The 25,190-nt window shown below is 34.9% G+C and overlaps 1 protein-coding gene across 2 annotated transcripts in view; it reads right to left on the bottom strand.

The window, feature by feature from the left end:
* LOC149779271 (uncharacterized) overlaps window positions 1–24,887 on the bottom strand; it is a 40,418-nt gene extending 15,531 nt beyond the window's left edge. Inside the window, exons 1-7 of one of the 2 annotated variants that reach the window (XM_089939865.1) lie at window positions 24,761–24,887; window positions 22,751–22,801; window positions 22,140–22,228; window positions 14,762–14,833; window positions 3,624–3,726; window positions 1,889–1,980; window positions 987–1,061 (exon numbers count right to left, since the gene is read on the bottom strand). In XM_089939865.1, coding sequence (XP_089795991.1) covers window positions 987–1,061; window positions 1,889–1,980; window positions 3,624–3,726; window positions 14,762–14,833; window positions 22,140–22,228; window positions 22,751–22,801; window positions 24,761–24,767 — 489 coding nt within the window. In that variant the 5' untranslated portion in view covers window positions 24,768–24,887. Of the gene's footprint in view, window positions 1–986; window positions 1,062–1,888; window positions 1,981–3,623; window positions 3,727–14,761; window positions 14,834–22,139; window positions 22,229–22,750; window positions 22,802–22,969; window positions 23,063–24,760 lie in introns of those variants that run through there. The other variant, XM_089939866.1, reaches the window with a different exon arrangement.
* Window positions 24,888–25,190: the final 303 nt, after the last annotated feature.

The raw sequence follows: 25,190 nt of genomic DNA, 5'->3' as shown, positions 1-25,190 counted from the left end.
TAATCAAAACATGGTTCAGATGCTTGAAAAGTGCGCGAGTACGTGCGTGCGTGCGTGCGTGCGTGCGTGTATGTGTGTGTGTGGAAACATCTGTCCCACACTTCCTTATATGCCCTCGTCGCGTAATCATTGTTAATAAGGAAGACACACCCACCAACATATTTGGTGGCATGTTCCCTGTGGTGGTTAACCCGAATTTATCCTATTTTTTTATCCATTTCTAATATATGTGTCTTAACCGTAATGGAGATCGGAATTATTTGTTAAAACACCACAAACCTTGAACTAAAGCCTTTAATATATAGTAAACATTGGTTCAGTTATTTTCTAAAATTCATTGAAAATTGCTAATGTTTACGAACGTACTCACGGCACGTATGACTACAATTCAGAAACCTTATATATACTTTTTTAACAATAAAAAACTATAAAGGTATCTACGTGCTTATACACTGGATATAAGGTATAAACGTATAGACTGTATATAAGGTATAAACTTAATGGCTGAATATAGGATATGAATTAGTGATTGGATACAGTGTATAAACTTATACACTGGATATAGGGTATACTCTTATGGACTGGATATAAGGTATACAACTTATAGACTGGATATAGGGTATAAACTTAGGGACTGGGTATAGATTATACACTTATGTACTGGATATAGGGTATAAACTTAGTGACTAGAAACAGGGTAAGAACCGATGAATAAATGAGGTGTGTCATAATTCAGCTGATTCCACTAGGACATAATCACCTGATTCAGGCCTAATTGGTTTGTTAGCATAGCTGGTATTTCAAGTGTGCAAGACCAATCTGTGGTTTGTTAGCATGCCTAGTATTTCATGTGTGCAAGACCAATCTGTGGTTTGTTAGCATACCTAGTATTTCATGTGTGCAAGACCAATCTGGTGGTTGTTAAATTCTGTCTAAAAATGTAAGCAATCATACATAGTTTGATATAATGTAATGTCATACGTAACCTGTTTCCTACGACATGAGGCGATGTGTTTCACGGAATTTTCACTTGTCGCGGTCGTCATACTGGAGTAGCACATCTGTAATTTGGATAAATATGACCTTGAATGTACAAGAACTGAACATAAAATAATCAAACATTAGATTTCAAATACATGATCTTTGAATGTATTAAGAAAATGACCACAGTAAACGAGTTCCTAACAATTAAAGATTGCGGCTTTTGTGGATTTGTGGCAAAAACAAAAACATGCATTGGCTATGTTTCTAAGTAGCATTGTTTCTTTTATCCTCGACTGTTAAGAACATAAATAGAAAATAACCTAATAAAATGACATATTTTAAGAAGCAAAATAACTTTATTCAAGCAGTATATGCTATGGGAAAACTCTGAGTGTGTTTGACATGACAAAAACGCACACGGCTAAAAATCAATATGTATGTATGCATGTATGCATGCATGCATGTATGTATGTATGTATGTATGTATGTAGTTTTACGGCATCTCAGCACAAACGTGGCACTATAGTTCCAACCAAAGATAAAGTTCATAAAATTTGAAACCAAAGTGAACACAAATTTTGTAACACAGATCCTTCCAAATAACTGTAACCTTAAGTTAGAAAAGACAAAATCTAAAACGTAAAGATCCCAGAACTGCATAATGCATGCAAAACAGCAAAAAAAAAACCATAACACCTGTCAAATCCTTAAAGACGTTAGTAAACATTTTGTCTAAAATGCATTCTTTCAAAAGTCCCAGATTTTCTTGGATGGCACATCCTCCACGTCAATCTAGACTGTTAAAGATATATGTATTTATGAACGTAACCAATTCATACATACATACATACATACATACATACATACATAACATTAAAATCCTCATAAATAAATTAGATTATACCTCATTATCGGCACACGTTACCACGTTCGCACACTGGCGTATATTTTCCACTCCGTCCGGACAAGACCAACAACGTACTGCACCGGTAGCATCTGAAACATTGAAACATTATATAGATAGATAGATAGATGTGAGTGTATGTATATATATATATATATATATATATATATATATATATATATATATATATATATATATATATATATATATATATATATATATATATATATAAAGAGAGAGAGAGTTGTGTGTGTCTGTGTGTGTGAAGAAGCAGGATGAAAAGATGCAAGCAATACATTGCTACCAAAGTCAAATATATGAATAATATAAAAAAATTGTAATACGACGGAGAGAAATATTGTGCCATAGAGTTTATTTATTTAAAAAAGTATATAGCGCTTTCTATTTAAACTATCTACTTTGTAACTCTGAAGCCATTACTTAAATTCTAGCTGTTATTATTTTTTTATAAACGTGGGTTATGCCTCATCTGTCTGTAGCATTCCGCTTTGTACATGTTAAATCGCTCATCGCACTGCGCATTCGCTTCTCTCGGAACGCCACTGCCACTATAAATTGATTTTTGCTAGGAATCGTGCATAAAAAGGCCTTCCAGTTTTTATATTGAATTCTCAAAAAGGTTACGTTAAATATTGACATTTTAACGATTGCGCTAGCAGATCCACAGTGTTATTTCAACTTATTAGCTGATGTATTATAATTGGCAAGGAGGACAACTCAACATGAAGCTGAATTAATGGTAAACGGGATATGTATGCGCTGGCGCTTTCAACTAACTTTATCCTGTGGAGAGGTTTTCACACAAGAGACCACGAGGCTCCTGCAGGGAATCGCAATTGATCCTGTTTTAGCAAGCCGGAATCACAATCGATTTTAAGTGTGCTGATGTGCCTTCTACTTCAGTCAGTCAGCGCAACAACCCATCAACGGTTACTCGTTAATGCCGTGCATATTAATCGGACACACGGTTATCTATTCGTAAAGCTAAGATAAATGAATTGATTTTACTCAATAATTTGGTATTATTTTTAGGGTTTTATTTCTATGGCGCTTTGTCTTATTGCCTTATGTTTCCAAATTTAGTGGCCTCAGGAAGATCACACATACTAGCCAAAGCTTAAACATAATATAGTGTTTAGTAAACGGAATTATATCTTGATATTATTTGTATTTAAAAAAACACAATGGTGAATTTAATATAATTTCTTTATTTACAAGCTTACTCTTTATTTTGAATGCATTTTTAGTTTATAATTTGTCTGGCTTTACTTGGCTATTTGGGCATTTTTCTCAATTATATAAGAGGATGCAAACATTCAGTCTAAAGAAACATTGAACCGTCCACCAAATTAAACAATCCGGATGAAATACGTATACAGAAAGCAATCACTAAAATATTCAAAATAAATTTTTAACTTTAAAACAGTGGGAGTATGAGATAGCGAAAACTGCATACACATACAAGTTGAAATAGAGATGGAAGAAAAAACGAAGTCTGAAAGCTTAGAGATATTCATGCGCGTGTCTGTTTTGTGGCATATCAACACATTACGGTTATCTCACGCCAAGCAAAGCAGATCAATATGTCTTCCTCTAGGACATGCCAAGACAAAAGACACAGCCTGATCCGATGGCAGGATTCGTACCAGCACCATGCTTGTCGCGACAGACAGACAAACAGGTTGCTTGAAAACTAACAGAGTATTGTACTTACTTATGGCCAACAAATGACACAGTTTTGAATTGCAATCATCACTTAGACAGCATTCGGAGCAGACCACTACGTCGGATTTCCTCGACTTCGACGTTGCACAAACCTACAATCACCAGCAATACTTGATATATTCGATACATCAAAGAATTTTAATAAGCTACGCCTTAGAAGCTTGTTACCTGAATCTTCACCTGGACGTCACCAACAAAACTTGGGTCTGTACTTAAATGTCAACTGACAATGTGTATCGCTTTATGAGATATGTATTTGAATGTGAAATTCATCGATCGCTAATGACGAGAAAAGTATGTGTAAATCAGTATTAATTAGCAAATAAGTGACTTGCTTTTGGTTGACTACACCGACTGGAATTGTATATTTAATCTCCCATATCACGTTAAGTCCTTCAAGTTGTATAATACACTTAACGCTACATAAATTCTATATACAGTAGCGAAAACAGGAATCAGGGCACACATAAAACTTCAAACCTATTCCTGAAAACAGTTATCCGAGTCTTGGTTGTTCAGTGCTTAGCGTGCCAGGTTCACGAATAAGATTTATATCCTTTATTTATACGTGTTCAGAAGTAGACGTTACTTTTTAATAGTAGCTCTATGATAGTGGAAGAATTTACAGAAAAAACAAAACCAATACCCGGGACTCGGGGACGTGACAAGGGAATTCCGAACAGCTTTTTTTCTGGTATTACCCCATTTGAATCTGTTTCCCAAACGCGCTCCCACTTCTCTCGACGTGCACTTGACTTGTTCGTGTATATCATGTATATGGAAACTAGACAGGGTTCCCAAGGTTTGACTTTCCCGCAAGAGTAATATCGATTTCCGGGCATTTTGAAATCAAGGAGAGAAATATTTATATTCTTCCAAGTTACAGAGAGTTGGGCCAAAATATATGGATACTACAAACTGGCTAAAGTTCAGAAGAAAAGGAATGACACCCAGCTAAAGACCTAAAGATGACTGTTTGTCGATATTTAGCAGCGAATACCTATGTTAGGGCGTGGATGGAGATATGATATGTTGTATTATATAATATATAAATATAACATTATTTGAACCGCTTATATGTGTTCACTTGATTAGAAAGCAACTATGGTAGTAACAGAAACCAATATCTGCACTTACAGTCTTAAATCGTGAAAAACTGTAAAATAGTCATTCCAAGCCAGAAATTGGAAACGTATTCACATTTCAAATTCAGAGATAAAGAGAAAACATAATTCCTCGGTTTGCAAAAATCTGGGGAATTGCAGCTAAGCATTTTTAATGAAAATCCCAAGGAAATTATATCTTCACATACTTAAGTAACAATTTTAGAAACTGTTATGTAAGAAAATGATTAAAGATAACAATAACAAATAATCCAAAATACAATTTACATCATATTAAGTGCAATAATAATGTTTAGATAAACAGTCATACGTACAATTATATATTTATAAAGGATATACAACAAATCCATTGCGGGGCCCCGAGTGGTCTAAAGCGCTCTCCGTCACGGATCACTGCCATCTCACCTCTGTCTGCGTAGGTTCGAGTCTCGGTCTCGGCCAGTGTGGATATGTGAGAAAGCTGGCCGGTAGCTTCTCGTGGGTCGGTGGTTCTTTCCGGGGTTTTCCCGGGTTCTTCCTCCACCATTAATACTGGCCGCCATGTATAGCCTATCCTGTGCTGAAAAATGGCGTTAAACCCTATAACAACAACAACAACAACAACAAATCCATTCTTTTATTAAACATTTATACAGGTTTATACAGTACCTTGGTATTAAGCAAATTGAGATACAATGTATCTAACCTCTATGAATCCAGTAAATTTCTTTAATCAGTCTAGTCATCGTTTCATGCCCAATATCGATTGGTATGAAAGAAAAATCACGTAAGGAGTGGTTATTTATATTAAAATAAATTGAAACATCAGAACAGAACTGAGGATCCATACAGCTTTTATATGAAAGCGATGATCATTCATTCTCTCAGAAACTTGCTGAAGTAATTGTTCAACATACATGTATTGTTTGTTAAATTTTTTTACAGGTTATCAAAAACAAATCACATCAGTTGATACACAGTCAGCGTTATAATGTAGCGAAAACACTGCTTTTGTATTGGAGCTGCTACAACACGTACTTGTTCAAATATCTGTACATTGAGAGCACCGAAGTCTCTTATATTACGATCATGGAAAACATCTTTTTATATTTTCTCTTGGTTTGGTTCTAATAAAAAAGTATTGCAAATCCTTATGTCTTCTATAAGCGAGAATTGCTTTGCCTTTGTTAAGTGCTTTTACGCTATTTGTATTTGATAAATTGAGGAGACTCGAACATTTATTAATTAAAGGACTGTTAGTTAATGAAGGATTATATTATATTGTGAAATGTACTATATCTTTCTCAATCGTACATTTTGCTGTGTTTAAAGCCTCATGTTGAGTAAGATTACGAGCTTTGTTCAACTCAGAATCAATTATATGTATAGGATATTTTCTATTTTAGAACGTGTTTAAATCCTTCAAAAAGAATTTTGTAATTAACAATCGTCTGAAATAATGCGTCAATATCATTTGGCAAAGCTATATGTGGTATACCGTGTTTACATAACCCGGGATGACAAGAAGAACATCTGTAGCGATAGTATTATCACATTTTGTTATTACATTTAGATCTCAAAAGGACACATGCGTTCTGAATGTAATACAAGTAAATTTAATCTTCTGGATGAAAATGATTTTGGCGATTGATAAGTTTTGCAGTTTTTCTTCTGAATTGTTCCAGATTTAAAAATAATGGTCCCTAAAACTCTTAGCCAAACATTTGGATTAAAATGCTCGTTTTGCAGAAAAGCTTTACCTAATTTACCCGTGAAAAGGGAACCTTATGAAGGAGCCATTGGACTACCAATTGCGGTATCCATTATTTGGCTGTAATCTGTGCTATGAAATTGGAAATTATTATCTTCCAAGATAAGTTTTATTTTTTACAAATAACTCTAATCGATAGTGTGCTATTATTAGGATTATTATTAAGAAAATAATTACATGCCTCAAAACCATCTGTATGCGTTATGTTTGTATATAGTGAAGTTATATCAAAAGATACTAGGATCGACCAATTAGACAGCTGTAGCGTACACTTCAACTTTTTAATGAAATCAGTCGTATCTTCAATGTACGAAGAAAGCGATTTCATTAAAAGTTGCAAAACACTTGCAATAAATTTTTATAGGTTTTTATTATATGAATTAATACCTGATAGAATGGGTCGTACTGGATAATTTAAAGTTGAACGATGTTCAGGATTTTCTTGAGGTTTAGATAATTTGTAGAACTGATGTATACGGATTTTGAGGGGGAAAGTAACAAACTCTTCATGTACAGAAATATTATTCTTAGTGATTTCATCAATACATATGGAAACTTTTCGAGTTAATTTCTTCCTTAATTTGTTTGTACTATTTAATATCATTTAACTGACCTTCAACTTCGTTAACATAGTCTTCCTGATTCATAATAATAATAAGTGTTCGATTTATCAGCCTTTTTAATGACAATACTCTTGTCATTAGTTTCATTACGTATAAACATAATTTCATCTTTAGAACCATTACTATAACTTCGCTTGGATGATTATCATGTGATATATCTTCTGTGATAGCCTCGATGTATAAATCTAAATGGGAATCACGTCCACCGGGTGGTGTGAAAGATGACTTTATTGTGTTGGCATATCACATATTATTAGAATGAAAAGAATTTTATTCATACTCAGAATTTTTGTATGCTTTATCATTTGAAAACATCCTTTCATTTCAGATGTCTAGAAAAATATTTTTTTAAATATGGGGAGTCAAGTTTTTTCGCTGCTGTTGCTCGTCATTTTCATCCTTGTTTGAATCTACAATATTCCTCTTTATGTTTGTTTTTTTATGATGTTTTTTTTATGTTTGGTTTTTATGATGTTTTAGGATGCGCTATATGTTCATTAATGTTCCTTGTCGTAGTTTCATTTGGTCTTTAAACACACCCTTTCTTGTCGTAGTTTCATTTGGGCTTTGAAAACAACCTCTCTTGTCCTAGTTTCATTTTGGGCTTTAAACACACCCTTTCTTGTCATAGTTTCATTTGGGCTTTGAACACACCCTTTCTTGTCGTAGTTTCATTTGGGCTTTGAAAACACCCTTTCTTGTTGTAGTTTCATTTGGGTTTTGAAAACACCCTTTTTGTCATAGTTTCATTTAGGCTTTGAGCACACCCTTTCTTGTCGTAGTTTCATTTGGGCTTTGAAAACATCCTTTCTTGTCGTAGTTTCATTTGGGCTTTGAAAACATCCTTTTTTGTCCTAGTTTCATTTGGGCTTTGAAAACATCCTTTCTTGTCGTAGTTTCATTTGGGCTTTGAAAACACCCTTTCTTGTTATAGTTTCATTTGGGCTTTGAAAACACCCTTTCTTGTCATAGTTTCATTTGGGCTTGGAAAACATCCTTTCTTGCATTAGTTTCAATTGGGTTGTGAAAACATCCTTTCTTGTTGTTCTTTTCTGTGCTGTTCTGGTGCCTTTGTTGCTTACATGCTACTGCTTTTGTAATTCTTTATGGATTACAAACTGTTCACCAGTTTTTTTTAATCGTTTACTTTGTTGTTGAATTGTTCAGTTGTTCGTTATGCTTCAGAAGTATATTAAAGTAAATGCGAAACTAGTAGCACAGATTTGTCAGCGTTTGAGTTGCTTTTTATTTCAATTTTGAGCATATTCAGTTAGAATATATAGCATTAAATAACAAATGAATCTGTAATCTACTCTAATTCGGTTTTTTAAATTATTCTTTATGTAAGAGGATAACAAAAACAATATAAAATAGTCAACGTTAAAATAATATATTAAATTATGGAATATCAAGACCATTCATGTCTGCTTCACTATCAGATCATATTTTATTTTTATTTCATGAATTTAAGTCATTCAAATAAGATTGATTTGTTCCTTAATTATTTGCTATAAAGACTTATTCTAGGGTTAAAAACAGTTGGCAAAATTATGTTGACGAGCTGGCTCTTTTCAACAAATACTAAAAGTGGTGGTGATTCAGGTTATCTGTGGTTTTCAATAAATAAATAAATAACCTGGAGATAAGCCAGTTTTTCCATAAATTAAAAATGCCAAAGATCCAGCTTCTTCAGCTGAAAATTTTAAACCATGCAGATGAATCATTCTTTATGAAAAATGTGTAAACTAGGATCCATGTTAACAGCATGCATTTTGATAAAGATTGTTGGTAAACTGTGTATTTTTCAAACATTTTGATAACCAGTTTGAAGTGGTTGGCTGACCAAAGATGAACATCTTCGATTTAGTTAATTTATTCTTACCCAGCAAGATCTGATTCAAAGTATATTATACTGTAAAAAACTAAATATTTATTGAAGAAATGAATATTTACACGACTTTGAGAGTAAAGTCCCGAATCAGTCATTCTGATTGCCTAGAATAAAGGTCCGACTTGTAATTTATCCATTGATATCTAACATGTCCCCTTATATTTTAGACATATGAAACTTAAATTGGGGCCTTGTGGGAGCAACTAGAGCTCTGGGATCCGACCCCTTACGCTGGATTTTGTAAGCCAAAATTACTGAGAAAACAGACTTGTACTTTGTTCGAAAACATAAAGCGATATGAAATGTGAGTTTTCGTAATGATTGATATAGGGACAAAAACAGATTGTTAATGTAAATGGGGAAAATTCTATAAGATCATATTATTTTAGCGGAAATATACATTCACATGTGCATGGCTGATTACAATATAATTTAATTAAGAAATATAACCTCTCAGAATTAAAATAATGTGAAAACCTTGTTACTTTCAGTTTTTGTGATTAAGTTTTAGGCACTCACTTTTAAGAGTTCAGAGAGTCTGAGTGGGCCTAAATCTGTATTTGTTTTGTTGGTTGTTCGTGTGTGCATTGTTTCCAGAAAAGGTTATAGGCAGTTTCAACACAATATAGAATACTTGTAACTTTGGTCAACACCTGTTCAAATATTAAACAAACAGCCATGGTGTCGTTTCAGTCTTGTGTTACGAATAAGGTGGCATTTGCTGATGGTAAATTCATGAACCATTCGTCCGACCCGTCAATTAGCGTGTTGTATGTCAGGCCAGTCAGTTAGATTATTATTGGCACGTCTAGTCAATTCAAGCATTATTGGTCCGAACAGTCCATTCTAGTTTAAGTGTATTGTCAGGATTATGTTAAGTTCTGTAGAAAAAGGAAGGCGTCTGTGAATGAGAGGAGGTAACTTTGTTATCTATATACTTAATGTACAGCAAAGACAATCATGAATCCAGGACTGAACACTGTGGACGCTGAAGGTAACCCTCTTTTTTATATGCTTCCCCGTCAAGGGCGACCCTTTGTGCTGTTTGCGTAAGCCATATAGTGATCCAATTTGATGTCTGGCAGTCAATGCCATAATAGTCATGTTTGTATAGAGGTCTGCGGTGTGGCACCGTATCAAAAGCTTTAGAAAAGTCAAACGACAATATATAAAATTGTTTCTTCAAGTGGTGTATCTATCAACATCGTCATTGTTTGCAATCTGCATGGTTTAACAGGAACGGTTTGACCTAAAATCATGCTAAAACGCACTAGCACGTTGTTATGGTTACTACGATTATGGTTAATACGAGTATGGTTAATACGATTCATAATGTGATTAAAATTAATATAACAATAGGTTCTATGCATCTAATAAAGGAAACAAGTTTGCGAGACAAGTCTGTATGTTGATTATATCTTCAATCATTGTTATCACATTGTTTGAAGTTGACAGTGACGTCGGCCTGTTGGCAGCCTCAGAGCTGTTTAACAGTATCAGATGACTGTTGGAAAAGGAAGCATATCAAAATATGCCAATTTTCCTTGCAGTCAGTTTCGGAACACGGTTTGGTATCTTGTAGGGTTCGTTTGCGTTTGACACATCAAGATTTAAAAGAAGAGCTTCCCTAGAATATTATCAGTAAACTGTACTGTATGCATAAATAAATATGCACAAAGTCCTGTACACGGTAAGGTAAATTGTACTGTATGCGTCCTGTACACGGTAAGGTAATATTGTACTGTATGCATAAATGAATATGCACAAAGTCCTGTACACGGTAAGGTAAATTGTACTGTATGCATAAATGAATATGCACAAAGTCCTGTACACGGTAAGGTAATATTGGTCATATAATGTGTTGGCTTTCCCAACAATGGTACTGTGGGCTTTTTGGCTAACTTTCAGTCGGGATGTACTCGATTGGTCAGACGTTTTGGTTTCATGTACGAGTAAACAAGTAGATCGGATTGGCAATCACAGTTATTCAGGATCAGAAAATAAATGTAACTGCTTATTGTTTTGGTCGACTCATTTTTTATTACTTTTTCGAAATCTATTTACTTTTCCAAGTCTTTCTGATCATTACGTGGTCTATGACTTGCGTCCATGCTCTTTTCTTGTGTCTGCATACACGTCTCAGTTCAGCTGTGTTTCTAGTATATTCCATATTGAGATACGTTCCATTTGTGCAAGAAGCGTTGATAAAATAGCATTCACGTTTGGTTCAAAACTATTCCAATTTGATTCTACTGACGTATCGAATGGGTTGGCTGCAAGGACATTTGTGATGTACTCACGAATATCAGCTGTCATTTTATTGCGGCTTCCTTTATCAAACTGTTACACTATCTTTCTTCATCTAATCCAAGTCATACTGTATTCGTGTTAAATAACGCAAGGATCACACTGTGACCGCATCGTTCTATTTAAATATTGCATCAAACTTACCGCTAATTTGTATTATTAGAGATCACTCAGGAAAAAAGTAGCAACACGTTATCTCTTACCTCAACGGTAAGCTCATAAATATTCATTTTATAAACTAAAGCTATCTCTTCTGTAATCAATTTTGATGGCTTTTTTCAGCCATTCAGGTTAAACTGTTATTATTACAGTTATTTCTAAACTTCAGCGTCACTTAAAGTAGTTCTGAAATAGGGACAAGTATAATATGCAATTGTGAGCACACACAACAAGCTCAACGATGAGAATGTCTGCATATCTCTAACTTACTTTTATGTAATATGACTAAACTTTTATTTTATGTGGTATTTGGGAAGCAACACGTTGCCTATAGCACCAAGCTGCTCCAAATGAACTTGTCCCATGTGCTCGAGAGATGAACTTGAAATAATACAATGCACACTAACTTTAGCAGTTACTGAAAAAAGGACAATTCATTTTCTCCGAGTAGATATGCATAGCTTCTGAAAGTGCAAGAAATTAATTATACAACATTATTTTTAAAAGGAAAACTTCAAAAAATGGTATCGGTCAGTTAGTTTGTTTGTTTGCTTTTATTCTTTGTCTTTTTCCAAACTACCTCTGAAGTTCAGGAAGTTTAAAATGACCAAGCAGAGCCAGCAGATTTGTGATAGATGAACATCTAAAGAGGGGCCCAATTGTATTATATCCATTCTTACATACAGCCACCAATCATAAACCAAGCTAATGTAAATAAGTTTTTTACACAACAAGATATCCAAGCTCCTTTTTCTAAATAAAAATTATTACTAATGAAGAAACTCTGAGTAACTCTTTATCTTTTATAATAAAAACCTGAGCAATGTACGAAACTGCAAAAAGAAATCATTGTCAGATTTTTGGGTAAGCGTCGTTTTAAGCATTTCAGTGGTCGTAAACCTTTACCAGGCTTTCGCTCATATGTAGATCGCTCGTAGTCACGCCAGAGTCTGATTTAACGAGTATATCCGTTTCACTCCAATCCGGAGCCTTTCACTTCCACAGGATTTGGGGTCATAACATGAAGGATTGGTAACAGAAAGTAAACTGAGATGGGGGGGGGGGGCTTTGCCTGTTATACAAAATGATGGTAGAAACCGTGTCCGGATGGTATTCCGCATCAATGTCGTGTGCAATCGTCATTATCATAACGTGTCATAAAATATAGGCAAGAATGGGTGTAAAACATTATTTTGCTATTTTCTATTATAACACATAGAGAGGTAAGGAACAGACGATTTCAGTAATTTCTTACAAACTATATGATATTGCGAATTTCCTCAACACAGTTTAATAGAAAACATGGCAACTAGATTTCTGACTCTATAACCGACCAATCCTACTAGCTGTGGGAAGACCTTAGATGTGAGCGTGTAGCAATTTATGTAGGCCTAAGGCATATCAACTCTCCTTGAACAATGCACAAATTAATCTTCACATTGTTCCAACGATTGTGAATATATATATATATATATATATATATATATATATATATATATATATATATATATATATATATATATATATATATATATTAGTATAAGGAACACCACCAGGCAAGTATCATATTACTCTGCCGCTGTATTATCTCGGGCGCTGTATTATCACGGCAAACAAGATTTCACAGACAATTTTGAACACCCACCATCTGTTGGTTGTTTAAAGATGTAAAGCTATAGCCAGGAAGGACGTAAATCTGTCTGAGCACACTTTCACACAAAAAGTCTATTTTTTGTAAATTTACATTAACAAAATGATCAACGTCACTTTTTTGTAAAGTAATGCGATTCCATGGATCATCATTTACCAAACTTTTGTCAATTTAACTATATCCCCATTGGTCTTGATAACGAAACATACTTAATGTATCGTCTAATGTTTGATAATTATAGGTTATATACCCATTGCGTCGTACATCTCCTTTTACGGCTAAGCTTGGAATTTCATTCCATGGTAGCCAACAGAGACCAAAATTGACAAAACATTGTTAATGATCCTACTTATCCTAAAAAAAAGTAGGAAATCAATAATAGCTATTTTTTAAATCAGTAATATTTCAGTAATAATAATAATACTCATATTAGATTCGTTTATTTTATAAAGATCTTTTGCTCATACTGCACTTAAAAATCGGACAAAGTTATATAAGAAGTTTTTACTTTAATTTCTATTGTTCTTATCTTGTATTTCAACTTACCTGACATTAGAGTAATTTGATTCTTTATTTTTGTGTAAATATGGAGCCAGTGCAAGTGTGGACATTCCATTTTATGGTTAAGATGAAATTTATGTTGATTATAATACGTGCGTGCTACCGTACTTAAGCTATGCAAATACCGCGATAATAAGGAGTTGTTTCCTCATGGTTCGGTAATCTGGATCAGCCGCCATAAACGGTTTTATTTACATTTATGCGATTGGATTCACAGAGATTTTTATAGGAATTTATAAAGAGAATTGCAGAGAATCTTCACAATTTGTAACAACGCAGCAATAACAGAACGGTTTTAAAATGTACCGATAAGAGAATTAAGTACCGCAATAAAACAGCGTTCCAGGCTACATTGTCGTTCTCGCCCCATCTAATTCCTCCAGTTATAGCCAAAATTCCTGTATACACTTTAAGTGCAACATCTATATCGGTTTGTCCCATTTACGTACCGTTTCTGACAGTCGACTCGTTGTAGTGTTTTATCTTTGTACGTTATCCTGATCATTTGCGTACTGTACAGGTTTGTGCTCATGCCGTTTGCAACATTTTATGAGACTGTATGATGAGTGAAAATGAAAAATTGGTGTACGAAACCCTTGCTCATGGACATGGTCAGTCTAGGATATATCTTGCAGCCAGTAGAGTTAATAATTCAGTCCATTGGTGAACTGTAATTGTATTACAGCAATTTATCTATTCCATTACGCATCATGCAGCCCGTGCAATTAAGTATTCGGTTGATCGATACTAAACCCTCTTGTAACATCTGATGCCATCTGATGTAAAGCATTTTATTTACTAATAATATCTATTAAATTATCATATTTGTGTTAAATATTTTTCATATTTTTTAAAACTTAAATGCTTTGTTTCCAAAAGTAAGGGCGTATACGAGATGGTCTATTCCAATCCAGTGGCATATAACCCCGTTACTGATAGAAAATGAATTTCGAATAAAACATGAATCTGAGGTTTAGATCATTTTTTTAACGAAGAAATTATCAGCACAATTTTTCATGATCTGGACTACAGATAGAAGAGTTTTGCTGCAAAGTACTTACCTGTTTGGATCTGCATCCTCCCCAGTATTCGATATTCATACCACTCGTAACCTTCAGATCCATGTAACATTGCTAGAATAAATAGTATTAAAAAACTAGTCATTTGCAATCCTATATGGTCTGTATGCTTCACATATCAAATATTATTTGCAATCCTATATGGAGTGTATGTTTCACATTTCAAACATTATTTGCAATCCTATATGGGCTGTATGTTTCACATTTCAAATATTTGCAATCCTACATGGGCTGTATGTTTCACATTTAAATTGTATTTGCAATCCTATATGGGCTGTGTGTTTCACATTTCAAATATTATTCGCAATCCTATATGGACTGTATGTTTCACATTTCAAACATTATCTGCAATCCTATATGGGAGGTATGTTTCAATTTTCAAACATTTATCAACTGTATATATCATTATAAAATGTAGAAAATATTACAAACATTTTTGTAGTTTAAATGTGACCTGGATTATTTTCAAAAAATGTAATTTAATTTCATTCAATTATACGTGATTAATAAAGTATATCACAAAACGCATTATGAGACATTAGAATAGACTATGTGACTCGAATAATGTGGTGGACCCAGACAAGACATTAAAGTCAACTATGTGACTGGAGCAATGTGGGGACCCGGACGAGACATTAAAGTAAAACTATGTGACTGGAGCAATGTGGGGACCCAGACAAGACATTAAAGTCAACTATGTTACTGGAGCAATGTGGGACCCGGACGAGACATTAAAGTAAACTATGTGACTGGAGCAATATGGGGACCGGGTCGAGAAATTAAAGTAATCTATGTTACTGGATCAATGTGGGGACCCGGACGAGACAATGAAGTAAACCATGTGACTGGAGCAATGTGGGGACCCGGACGAGACATTAAAGTAAAACTATGTGACTGGAGCAATGTGGGGACCCGGACAAGACATTAAAGTCAACTATGTGACTGGAGCAAACTGGGGACCCGGACGAGACATTAAAGTAAACTAAGTGACGGGAGCAATGTGGCGACCCGGACAAAGTATTGAAATTTTTATTTCATCATCTTGCTTCAGATCAAGAAATATAGGTTCATGAGTCGAACGTGTCCCACGGGTCTAACTTAAATCAATCATTATGCAACATGATTGATTGATTTTGATTTAACTTTTAGAAAATCTCAATTCTGGGGCGTTCGACGACACTTTGAGTATTGACGAAGTTAAGTTACATTTAGTAAGGCAAATATAGTATGCCAAACCACACATTAAAAGTTAACAAAATTAAAACTTATATCAGTAAGAGAACGGCTAGAACAATTTTATTGTAAGCTACCCTAACGTAATTTGGACGCCACGCCGATTATCGCGTCACAAGCTTAGCATTGTCAACACTTGATTAATTGGTTTTCAGAATTTATCCACTTTTATCACATAGTTGCTACAATCTGCATATAGCGTGTACAGTTTAATATTTTTGTACATCAATATGTTAATATATCACTTTATGTGAATATAATTGGTCTAAATAAACCCATGACATTACTGCGCAGTAAGCAACCGTGGGAATTTTGTTTACATCCGCCCTCTGGAACTTTTATTCGCGATTACTATCAATATTTTGGCGCCAATGTTTAAATTGGTTGCACGAGGGGCATTGGGAAAAACAGGTACGTCTGTCAGAATATGACCAATTACCCCACATGGGCTTTTTCTAAATAAAACTTAGGGTATCGGTCAATGGATAGAGGGATGGGATGGGGACCTGTAACATGGACCTCACCCTGTAACATGGACACGACCCTGACACATGTACCCCACCTTGTAACATGGACCCCAACTTGTAACTATTGTGCATTAAATGTTAACCTATATGAGGGAATAAACCTACCCATGTTTAGAGAAGAATGGAGACATATGCCGGTCTCCCAACTAGGAAAACTGTATCAAACCACAATATTGTTAACGCGGTTAAAGAACTCATGCTTCGTATTATGTGGTGCAATTCCGACTCTAAATCAAATTTGTCCGTGGTTTCTATACCAAATTAAATAAAAATGCAAATATCGCCAATGCTCGCAAAGCTGGACACTATTCAACTCGTTTTATAAATTCAATATTAAATTAATACTCAGTTTAGATCCTCTATTTCAGGGGTGTACAACCCCCGGCCCGCGGGCCGGATGCGCCCCGCGAACGTGTTCTGTCCGGCCCTCTGGACAAATTAAAACAACACAGAAATCTGGCCCGTGAACAGTAATTATATTAAAGAAATTAGTGTTTGCGGCCCTCGAGTGGTCTTAGAAAATGCAAGCTGGCCCATGGCCGAAAAAGGTAGTGCATCCCTGCTCTATTTATATAAACAATCCACACGTGGGTCCAGTTTTTACTGTATTTCCCAAGACTGATATCTGCTAAATTTCTCTGCAGACACAGGCTGGGCAGACCAATACAAGAAAGTGTTTTGGCGAACAAATATCCGACTTAATATACGACGAGAAGTCAGTGTGAAATAATAGATGTTGAAAGTTACACACTACGTTTCAACCAGGAACGAAATACCTTTTCCTTTATTGTTTGCTATTATTTCCTCTACATTTTAATGAAAAAGGAAAAATAACTGTGAATGCATTGGGTTTACCTACCCTTAATTATTGCTTACGTTGCGATTACTACACGCTGTGACTTTAATGAATTTAGTTGGATGAAATAACAGTCATTTTAAATGCCCACTAATTGCATCCGATTTTTTCTTTCTTTCTAATATGTGAAGGAAAAGGACGACGGGTTTCAGAGTGCCATCTTTCTGGTTTACCTTCCGCCACATTATTACTTACTAGAGTAATAATGATTTGTTGAAATCGTAAAATGAGGTCGTGGAAAAGTGATTTATCCTGACTGTATTGCTGGTGATATTTATAGTAACTGCATTTTTGTCCGTATGTATGCTGACTGTATTATTGACCGTATCTACATTGACTGTACTAATGGCAATATGTATCTTGATTGTATCATTGGCCATATCTATCCTGACTGTATTATTGGCCATGTCTATCCTGACTGTATTATTGGCCATATCTACATTTACTGTACTATTGGCAATATGTATCTTGACTGCATCATTGGCCATATATATCCTGCCTGTATTATTGGCCATATCTATCCTGCCTGTAATACTGACCATATCTATCCTGACTGTATCATTGGCCATATCTATCCTGACTGTATTATTGGCCATATCTATCCTGACTGTATTATTGGCCATATCTATCCTGACTGTATTATTGGCCATATCTATCCTGACTGTATTATTGGCCTTATCTACATTGACTGTACTATTGGCAATATGTATCTTGACTGTATTATTGGCCATATCTATCTGACTGGTACTAGGACAAATTGGTAGCGGACAAAATGGTACGGACAAAATGGTATGGACAAAATGTTAAGTGGACATAATGGTATTGGACAAATTGGTATGGATAAAATGGTGCAGACAAAATGGTACGGACAAAATGGTATGGTAGAAAATGGTACTAGGATTAAATGGTATAGACAAAATGATACGACTACAATTTTATTAATACGAAATGTAAAAAAAAAAAACAGAAAAATTGATTCTTGAAAGCAAGGAAGAGCATGGAAGCGTGACAAACACTAGATCAAGTTATTCCTAGGCTTCATGGTAAATGCTTAATTTCAATGCCAGAAAGCCAGTTTGATGAAGGTCATCATAAAGTTAGTTTTAGTTGTCTGATTTAAAAATGAGACCAACATAAACTCTATCTCAGATGACATGAATAATCATTTTAGGTAATGGAAGGCTGATTTTGTTGATTCAAAATTGTTGCGAATTGTTTCAGTCATTAAACTTGCATTGAATTGCTATTTGGTATCGTTGCATTTTGTAGATTCGACATAAGTTATTTGCAGTTTCACTTTAGTTTTTTTAAATAAAATACAATTAACATTTCCGAAGTTACATGAATTTAATAAAAATCATTTGTATTGGTTTCTTTTTCAGTTAGTTTATGGATGCGTGAATATTTTAAAATAATAATAAAATTTAAATTTTATTATGATTTTATGTAATTATTATTTTCATTAGCAAGCGAAGTTCGAATATATGCACCATATGCCCCATATCATTTTGCATGCAACATTTTAACCATACCATTTTGTCTATACCATTTAATCCTAGTACCATTTTGTCCCATACCATTTCTTCCGTACCATTTTGTCTGCACCATTTTATCCATACGCAATTTGTCCAATACCATTATGTCCACATAACATTTTGTCTGTACCATTTTGTCCGCTACCATTTTGTCCGTCCACCATCTGACTGTATTACTGGCCATATCTATCTGACTGTATTATTGGCCATATCTATCTGACTGTATTATTGGCCATAACTATCCTTACTACATTGTTGACCATATTTATGCTGACTATTCTTGGCCATATCCATTGCTTGATTAAACCCTGTGGAGTCCCTTAGGCCCTTAGGCAGTCGAAATCTTGGGGGCCCCCTCGCAAATTATCTCTGATACGTGTTATCAGTATTATTTTGATCTGTTGTCGCGGGGACCCATTGCCGGTGCCTAATCTGCCTGTTTGGTATTTCGGCACTGGTCGTATCTATCCTGACTGTATTATCTGCCATATCTCTGCTGACTATATTTTCAGCCATATTTATCCTGATTGTATTATCATCCATATGTAACCTGACTGTATTACTAGTTAAATGTATCCTGACTGTATTGTTGGTTATAGACTTTTTCAAATTATGCTGTTTTCAGGACGTAAAGACTATTTGATATCAAACTGCTCCCTAACATATGGGTTTTGCCAAGCTAGACCCGCGGTTTCTGTCGGTGAAAATATTCGATTTACTGTTGGTTTTACCCTCTTTTCCATACATTTTCTCAAAATAAATCATTGCAAATCGGGAATATTTTTCAAAACGTGCTTTTAGCAGTAAATATTTAGCTAATAAATGGTGAGCTATAATAATTTTTTTCACTATCCAACAAAGGCGTTAGAGTTATTCACCTGCTTGGATGAGTCATATGCCGGTCTTATTGGTTGAGTGTCAGCGATAACGTTGTAGTAAAATTATGAAGAGGAGAGAGAATATTATGAATCAGGTTAGACAATATTATTAAATCGTTCTCTACCAAGACTCGAAGCCGTATCAACGAATTACGGCAACCATTGCACGCACAAAACCCTGTATCTCATCGACCATGCATACATCATCAAAAACGGATGCAGTGTGGTCGGTGGTATAAGCATTTGTGAGGAAAAGATAGACCCGCATGGCAAGCTAGCAAATAACTCGCATCTAATCCACTGTAACTCCTAAATCCTATTTCTTGCTAAAACTCTGTTTACCACGTATCCTCGTGTACAATCCAGGGTAGCACTATCTGCTCTGTTTGATATGTATTTGTACCTATCCATCTTAATTAATACGACTTGAATTTTGGAAAAGGAATTCGAAATATTGTACATTAGACGAGAGTTAATCGTCGGGTCGTCATGGAGGGGAAGGGGTGTCTGCTATGCGCGAATGATTTATACCAGCGATTTTTTGTGGATGTGTGCATGGTCGAAGGTTTATATGGGTTACTGTGCGCAGGCAAAGCCACTGTTGCCTTAACCCGCTGATCTGTGTTCGAGTAAAGATATGGAATGATTTCAAAATATTCTCTGTGTGATTTGGATTTTTAACATAGCTTTAAATAATTTTCAGTCATATCGCTACGATGTCTGCATTGTGGCAGTTTATAGCGATGTCTAGCACTGGGCAATCATGACACAGACATGTAACATTATGCCCCACCCAGTCACATTATCCTGACACAAGGCCGACCAGTCTAACACTAACCTCTTAATGCTGCTCGCCTAGCGAGGCATCTGTTAGCACCATTTTTATAAGTATTTGGTATATTCTCTCACCTGTATGATACTATTCTTTCTCAATATATAACAATTTCACTCAATATTGCCACAAGCCCTCCTGTAGGATCCAGGGATAATATAACAATTTCACTCAATATTGCCACAAGCCCTCCTGTAGGATCCAGGGATAGCACTTCCGCTATATCGGGTGTACATGTATAACAAAGGATTACCCAAGATGATTGACAACAGATCTTTATTTCAATGGAGAAAAATGCTTCTGCTGATGACAGTTTTTGTCCTTTCAAAATAGCGTTGTTATTTTATATTCTATACCTTAAACGTATGCTAGAGTAGTAATTTACAGAAACAACATACATTTTATTTGTTCGAAATGTTTTTGCAAAAAAGAAACCGCAACCTGTTTAGACTACTCCGGCTGGTAACGTTTCATTAGAGCGCAAACCGTTAGAGCTTATCACACTAGAGCGCAAAAAATATTTTTGTCCTACTAGAGTGAATCTTATTAGGGCGCATCCCATTAGAGCGCGAAAAACTAGTATCACTAGAGCGCGAACAATGAAAAACACATTTGTTAACTAAACTTTATATTTATTTTAAATGGGTTGATTCAGAATATGGCTAATACCAGTTATCAGTTCAATAGCATCAATGCTCCCAACGTTGTACATTACCGTCAGTCTCTGAATGCGTTTTTCAATGTCCAAATATTTCTTGTTTGGACGTACCACTTCTTGTCCTGCAGTGATTTGCAGTCGTGTAACGGCGGAACTTGCTGTTATAAATGTATCTATAATGTTTTATTCATGTAATATCGTGTTTGTGCTAGGAATGACCACTTTATATATTTTAATTTGCATTACATTTTTTATCTACTTGTTTATTTGCGTACAAAAAAGAATAAACCAGTGTAAGGTATAATAGTTGTATAAAATTATGTGTATTGATGGTTCTCTGGTTTCTGTCTAGTAATTATTTTCTAATAGTGACGAGACCGCCGTTGTTGTACATATTATAATATATAACATCAAACGTGATGGCAATTCAATCTTGTTGAACTTAATTTTTTTCTCCGCGCCCTATTGTGAATGCGCTCTAGTGAGATTTTTTTGCGCCCTAATGGGATTAGCCCTAATGAGGAAAAAAAAAAAAATCAGCGCCTCACTGAGCGGCGCTCAAATGGGATGCGCTCTAGTGAGACCAAACCCCTCGGCTATTTCTATGATTGGATTTCAATGCATTCGCAAATGCTTTCGTAAATAGCTGACGTGGTCCAAGTGGCAGCTACCTACCTATATATATATATATATATATATATATATATATATATATATATATATATATATATATATATATATATATATATATTCGTGCTATAATCCATAGTATTGACCTTGAAGCTGCTAATGTCTCATGCCCATGACTGTATATGAAAACGTTCAAAACTAAATATTTTACCTGATCGTGACTGCACGTTTCAATGGTATGGCAGTCATCCAGGTATTTAGCACCATGACAAATCCTACATCGTAGTAGTTGTGCAGACACTTGAAAATGACATGATATTATCCTTTTAAATAAATATAAATTACTTATACAAATATAACACAATAAGACATCGTTTTGTGAATCATGTGTTATTCAGATAAAATGCCAAGCATAGAGGTCGGAAAAGCTGAACTGGAATGGTAGAACTATGCTGTAACCTGTAATAAATATGGTGTACAATACTGAACAGAAAGAAATAATAAACAATTCATTTCAATAACGAAAATTAGTATATAAAAACTACCGGCTTGATTACTAAGATATATGACAAAAGTGACAAAGTATGTGCTACAGATTTTTTCGTCATATTTGTAAATGACTAAAACCACCAACTCACAGAGAGAGAGAGAGAGAGAGAGAGAGAGAGAGAGAGAGAGAGAGAGAGAGATGACAGCAATAATTGTGTATGCAATGTTAATATTAACTGTACAAAACTGTTTAAGACAATGCAATTATTATACACAGTACCTAGTTTCTAATGAAGATTAATACATCCAGGTATGATATATGATTACACTTACCTTCATCACAAAACAAAGTGCTCACAGCAACAAAGATTATCACGGCGTAATCTGTCAATAAAGACAAAACAAAATGAGACAATTAAGTTGTAACAATTACAGTGAAGCATGTGAAACGTTTCCGATACCGAAAACTAAAGTAAAGGACTTAATTCGTGTGTCTAATGATATCTTGGAATAAAACAAAGAATTTAAGAACGGAAGCAATTGTATACTTACTGTCCATTTTAAATATTTGATCGTATTGGGCAGTCGCGTAAAATTTAACTGTAAAAATGAATTATTTTTATTTTAGAAATTCTTCTGCACACTGACTTCCGAGATTAAATAAATGTTGCAAAAAATTATTTTCAAAAATAAGATTATTTTTTAAAATAAGAATCAATAATGTTTTCAGCAGAATTTTTTTTCTCTTCAAGCTTTGACTTTCCACTTTAGAGTGGAAAATAAAATTAGTAGATGGGAATTGGACTTCTGTTTATATAAACAAGTATGTACTGAATCACATTGCATCGGGGAGTGTAAACGACACGACTATGTTCAACTTCCTTGTCCTCTTTCTATCACGTGTCGCAACAAGATCGTCTATTGGCTTGATGGACTTCGTTTTATGTTTATCTTTGACCCTGTCGTGTCTTTCTTCAGCCTACAAAACCGTATGTAACTTTGCCTGTACGCAGTAGTCTCGACCCTAAGATAAGACAATTCACCAAACAATAGCCACTTACTATAACGGTCCACTGTACTATAACGGTCTACTGTACTATAACGGTCACAGCATGTAATGAGTTGCAGGAGAACATTTTCTTCGACCGCAAATATAAAGAGGTAATTGGCAGAAACTGAGAATAAATCAATTCACCTATAAATCAGACATAATAATTTCATTGCCTCGATCACATTCGGCTCGATCATCCAAGAACTGGCCCTCAAGGCTATGCAGAATTACAGTATTATAATTATATTTGACCTCATTGACTCAAACTACCAGACCGCTCCGGTGTCCTAGTGGTTAGAGCGTCCGCCTCGGGGTGGGTTCGATCCCTGGCTGAGTCATACCAAAGACTTACAAAAATGATACTAACAGCTCCCTCATTAACAACAAAAACAACAACAACAACAACTAAGCTAATACAGCAGCTGCTGCATTGGTTCCAGTCACTGATGTGTTTCTTTTTTATTGCGTTTTTTATTGCAGTCTCGTCATAATGAAATCTTGGTCACGACTTTTATTCTCGCTGAAATCCTCATCCTGAAAACTGGATTGTTTCTTCTTCTCATTATTTGTACATTACATTAAAACTTCATATTGATATATATATGGCTACCAGACATATTGATTGTGGAGGCTGTACTGATGGTTGTTGTGGTGGCGTAGTAGTAGTAGCAGCAGCAACAACAACAACAGTAGCAGCAGTAGAAGTAGTAGTAGTAGTAGAAGCAGCAGCAGCAGCTGAAGTAGTTGAAACAAGTTAGAGCAATACTACAGTAGTTGTAACTGTATTATAGACATGACCTTCTCTTGGACAGGTGGTTTGATTTTTCGGGGGGCAGTGTTAGAAAAGCATTTAATAAGCATATTATTGCTTTCGAATGTACTCTTGTTCAACGCGCTTTGAAAACTATTGTTGATTGTTTCTTATTCACCTTTTCTCCTTCATGATCTTCGTCTTTCCATTTTCTTACAAACTGACCGAAAACGTAAACAGTTTGTAAAAATATTGCACTATGTGACTAATGGACGATCTCAACAAACGATATCAGAATCATATAAACGTGTCATAACATTCGAACATTCAAAAACAATACCATATGTGTAATGATGGACCAAATATCGTAATACAGTTGCGAGAATTGAATTTCAAATTGGTGCCAGTGACTATTATGTTTGATATTAATCCAACTACATGTGTTTTAACATAAAGTTCTTCAAGGTATACTCTAACCTAGTTAAAACGTTCTTAAATAACTATATATCCCTACGCGAAAAGTATAAACATTCCAACCAACCTTTCATGGTCCGGTATCTGTAAGAATATCAGATGGGCGAGAAAAATGGAGCAGGCAATCCTAATATCTGGTGAAATGCGAGACCAGAGACCCTTGTCATGTCTACATCTAGGGAGTGTGAGTGAAAGAGAGTGCATTATAGACTGGACTTCTTTCGATGAGATAAAGTCGGTAAAGAGCAAAGAATAAAAGCTAATAGGTGTTTAACCAATATGTTTCCCTTTGAACTGAAAACATTTACACAATGTATTCAAGCCAATGAGATAAATTTAAATTGGTCACAAATATAATATGTAAGTAAATGTTACTTATTAATCAATCAAAGTGTGTGCAGACGTGTGTGTGTGCCTGTGCTTCAGTCACTGTTCATATAATAACCGTTTTCCCTTCCATCGGCTATAACCGATGTCATTCACTTGTAGAGTTTATT

The sequence above is a fragment of the Sinohyriopsis cumingii genome, chromosome 17 (assembly GCF_028554795.1).
Source record: "Sinohyriopsis cumingii isolate HCF-2022 chromosome 17, ASM2855479v2, whole genome shotgun sequence".
NCBI classification, from domain to species: domain Eukaryota; kingdom Metazoa; phylum Mollusca; class Bivalvia; order Unionida; family Unionidae; genus Sinohyriopsis; species Sinohyriopsis cumingii.
Note: the sequence above shows the minus strand (reverse complement) of the source record. Positions and strands in the feature narration are given on the sequence as shown.